Source organism: Propithecus coquereli, unplaced genomic scaffold, assembly GCF_000956105.1.
Source record: "Propithecus coquereli isolate 6110/MARCELLA unplaced genomic scaffold, Pcoq_1.0 Scaffold314, whole genome shotgun sequence".
Lineage (NCBI taxonomy): Eukaryota > Metazoa > Chordata > Mammalia > Primates > Indriidae > Propithecus > Propithecus coquereli.
Window position 1 is genome coordinate 2,483,197 of NW_012148775.1, and position 4,268 is coordinate 2,487,464.

At 39.3% G+C, this 4,268-nt stretch overlaps 1 protein-coding gene across 1 annotated transcript in view; it reads right to left on the reverse strand.

Moving 5' to 3' along the window:
* The window catches only part of COQ5 (coenzyme Q5 homolog, methyltransferase (S. cerevisiae)), a 50,959-nt gene that overhangs the window by 10,907 nt on the left and 35,784 nt on the right, over positions 1-4,268 (reverse strand). Inside the window, 2 exon segments of the mRNA XM_012650184.1 lie at positions 1,639-1,727; positions 3,780-3,886. Of these exon segments, the coding sequence (XP_012505638.1) occupies positions 1,639-1,727; positions 3,780-3,886 (196 nt within the window).

The following is a 4,268-nucleotide window of genomic DNA, read 5'->3' on the forward strand; positions in this document are numbered from 1 at the left end:
TCGCAAAAATTACAAAAAAGGGTATCACAAAATTGTTCTACATGCAAAATATTAAGAAAAAAATGAAAGATCAATTGGTTGTTATGTGAATTGGGTATGTGAATCATGAAACATCCATATGGGTGAATATCATGAAAAAATAATGATTTCAAGGAATTTTTAATGACGCGGAAAAATCTTTCGATACAATTAAAGTGAATTAAAGCAGGATACTAAATTGTATATATAGGATATTCACAGCTTTATAAAGAGAAAATGAGAGGCATCTCTGGATGTTGGAATTATGGGTAACATTTACTCTCTTCTCAATACTTTTACAAAATTTTGGATTTCTAAAATCTAAAATTTCTCTCAAATATATCACTTTTATAATCCAACAAATATATATTTTAAAGTTCCTGTCCTCACAGCTTCCATTTGGGGAGGCAAGTGCTAAGTATAAAATATAAATAAAATACATAACCATGCTATAGATAAAAAAGTCTTTACATATTAACTTTTATATTCATTAAATAATTTATGGGATCCTCCTACTCAGTTTCAACTGTTTTTCATGATGCTTTTTGCAAAGGCATTATTGTTGGAGATTGACAAAGCAAGGAGGAATGACAAAGAAAACTGTACTAAGTGGCACTTGATAATTCCAATGCAGGTGCATTTGTTTTGGTGGTTACGAGAGCTTGACACGCAAGCTATGCCGTGGAAGATACGATTCCAGAAATGGAATGTTACCTATCATTTTAATATCTTTGTTTTCCATTCTTTACGGCTAAGCACCAGAGAGAAGGGAAAAATGCTTGTCAGTAGGAGTAAGGAAACATAGTGCCTTTGTCTAAAAACACTAGTGACTGTCTGCCTTCTGATCAGTGTTGATGGTTAACAAAAGAGCTATTCATCTTGGGGGCCAAGTGGGCTGTAGTTCATCCAGGCAGCTCCTTCCAGGGGTGGGAAGAAGAGGAGGAGGAAGAATTGAGCTAAAATAACCATAGACACTCATGGTGGGGGAGGAGGTAGAGAGAAATGCTGACGTTGATCTGAGGGACTTTCTTTTCTTTGTCATATACCAGTGCCTCTCACAGAGACGGCCTGCAATGCCTGGCCACCTTGGAAGAGGGCAGTGCAGTGGCTCTCAACGGCAGGGTCAATGGGGTGCAGCTGCCAGAAGCATTCATTTTACTTGAAAAAATTGGGGGGAAACAAGTATTTTTTTTTTTTTTTTTGAGACAGAGTCTCACTCTGTTGCCCGGGCTAGAGTGCCGTGGCGTCAGCCTTGCTCACAGCAACCTCAAACTCCTAGGCTCAAGCGATCCTACTGCCTCAGCCTCCCGAGTAGCTGGGACTACAGGCATGCGCCACCATGCCCGGCTAATTTTTTCTATATATTTTTAGTTGTCCGATTAATTTCTTTCTAATTTTAGTAGAGGCGGGGTCTCGCTCTTACTCAGGCTGGTCTTGAACTCCTGAGCTCAAACGATCCCCCTGCCTCGGCCTCCCAGAGAGCTAGGATTACAGGCGTGAGCCACCGCGCCCGGCCTGTTTTTGTTTTTCTTAAATATATTTTTCTTTTTTAGGTGTGTGTGTGTGTGTGGAAATCCTTTGGCTAGGCAATAAAGATAAAGCCCTGTTAACGATGCCAACCTGGATATGAGGGGATTGTTCACTTGGCTAAACTCCAGGCAGAGAAACCGTCCTCCTGGTTTCAGGACCCGATGGGCTTCCTGGAGTGCCTGAGCAAGACAAAGAACAGGACACACTCCTCAGTCAACCTCACTCAATTCCATGAGGCCAAGACAGCTCTAGCATCTGTAGGTATTATAAAAATGATCATTTTTCACAGATCCCTAGTTCATTTTCCATTGGGAAGCTGTAATAGCAGAAATAACCCTATGTATCCTAAATGCTGTAGGCATACTGCCGCTTGTGACTAGAGGTGGTTAGTTGGAGTAATCCAACCTGAAGAGCGGTAATAAGGAATCCATTTAAAAAGAATAAATAAAAAAAATAAACTGAAGGGCAAGTTTAGAATGATCTATCAAAGTCACAATGGATATTCTCTTTGATAAATTTTACTCCAAAGAATCTATCTTACAGAAACACTTTTACTGTAGAAATGACATGTATACGGATTACTCACTGTGTTAAATAAAAATTATAGGAGGCCATAGTTTTGAACTAAGTTTCTGCACTAGGCCCCAACAGACCAGATTAAAAATCAAAATGGAGTCACTCATGCTAACGTTTCACGTCATCAAACCTAAACTAAGTTGTCATCTGACCTGAGAAATCAGGACAAAGAGATACAGCCAATTTCTTTAACAGCCCTGTTTAAATCTACAATCCACATGATAATGATGTTCCCTCTGCTTTACCCTCCCTTTTACCCAGAAAAAGGTAGTTTGAAGTAATCTGAAGTTAACTAATCAGTAATTTTTCTATTATTTTGTCTCCCTGTCTCCCCTTACAAGAAAAGTAGCCTTGAATGAACTAATATGCCCTTTGTTCTTTGCTTCTCTGCTTTTTTCAGCCTTTCTTTGACTGTAAAGCCAACCTCTTCTAATTTTTTTTTTCTTTTTTCTTGAACAGCGCTGCTGAGAAAAAAGCCAACCTCTTCTGCTCAGCTCACTGGAACACTTTCTATTTTATGCTATTTTATGGAATGATGTTATCTTAAAACTAAATTTGTTATAATTTTGTCTTTTGACAACTGTTCAAACAGCACAAGATGAGAAACATCTCAAACTAACGATCAATGTAGTAATCTAGTAAAATCATGGAATATCTATACAAATGGACTCTATTCAGTTATTTTAAAAAGGAGGAGCCAGTGCTCTTTATATACTGACATGGAAAAATCTTTGAGATATACATATGTATATAAATGTATGTATATATTTAAAGGCAATTGGCAAAATGTTTAATATGCTAATTTTGCATTAAAAAGAAAGAAAATAATATCTACACTGAATATGCACAAAACATCTTGCAAAGACCGGTGACCATCTGAAGGAAGAGGAGGCACTGGATGGCCAGGAGACAAGGATAGGAGGGAGATTTTCACTGATATACCCTTTTTTACCTTTTGAACTTGGAACCTATTCAATTTTTTTTTTTAATTAAAAGACATAATAAACTGGCTACAGACACAGGACAGGTCATACAAATCAAGCCAAAGAGCACCATAAAGAAAGTCCCACCCAGGCAGAGGACCCAACCAACTGGAGCCCACATTACAGAAATGAAACTGGTTACCTTGCACATGGTCTTCACATGTTCTGAACAGAACGTCAAAGGAGGAATAAAGAAGAGTTGCACCAGATTAAGAGCTGACCGTTCCCTTCTCCCTGTAGGAGAACGATGAATCTAACTACCTTCTGCCAAAATAGCGTTTGAGGGCTTTTTTCTGTGTCAGCCTCTGTTATGTCTCTGATCTCCAAACTCACAGGGTCAGACAGCTTCACAAGTGAGAGGAGACAGACGAAAGGCCAGAGCAAAACTAACAGTTCCAGAGATGTGAAAACCAACCCAAGCAATACAGACTTCTATGGGATTGCTCTGGGGGGTTTTGGTCTTTTTGAATTTTGTGACTATAAAAGTTGCCAATTTAAAGGATTGAGGCCCCTAAGCTTGAAATAGTCATTCTACTCAAGTGCTGGGCCCTTTAAAAAGTTTTTCAAAAGATTTGTTAAAATTCTCTCCTTTTTTTCTCATTCACTGTAGATCTACTGCGAGAGAACTGATATCCTGGGAGTCACACAAGCTGAGGACTCAGCCATTCATACCTGATCAATGTGTGTGACATTCCGGATCCCGAAGGCTATGGTGTAAATATCAAACTTGTCATCGTCAAAGGGCAGTTCTTCAGCATCTCCCAACACCCATGTGAGTCCTGAAAGAGAAAATCAGTTCTAGGTGTCAGGCTGGGTAGCTGTCTTTCCTGCACTTGGCGAATTTGTTTTGTGTAGAGCACTGTGGTTAAGAGGCCAGGTCCTGGGGTAAGGCTGCCCGGATTCTAATACCAGCTTTGCCATTTAATTGTTTATTTATTAGCTATATATATATTTTTTTCTTTTTTAAGACATAGAGTCTCACTTTGTCATCCAGGCTGGAGTGCCATGGTGAGATCAGAGCTCACTGCAACCATGAACTCCTGGGCTCAAGCAATCCTTGGGCTTTAGCCTCTTAAGTAGCTAGGACTATAGGCATGTGCCACCACGCATGGCTAACAGCTGTACATTCTTGAATAAACTATTTTGTCTCAGTTTCCTCAT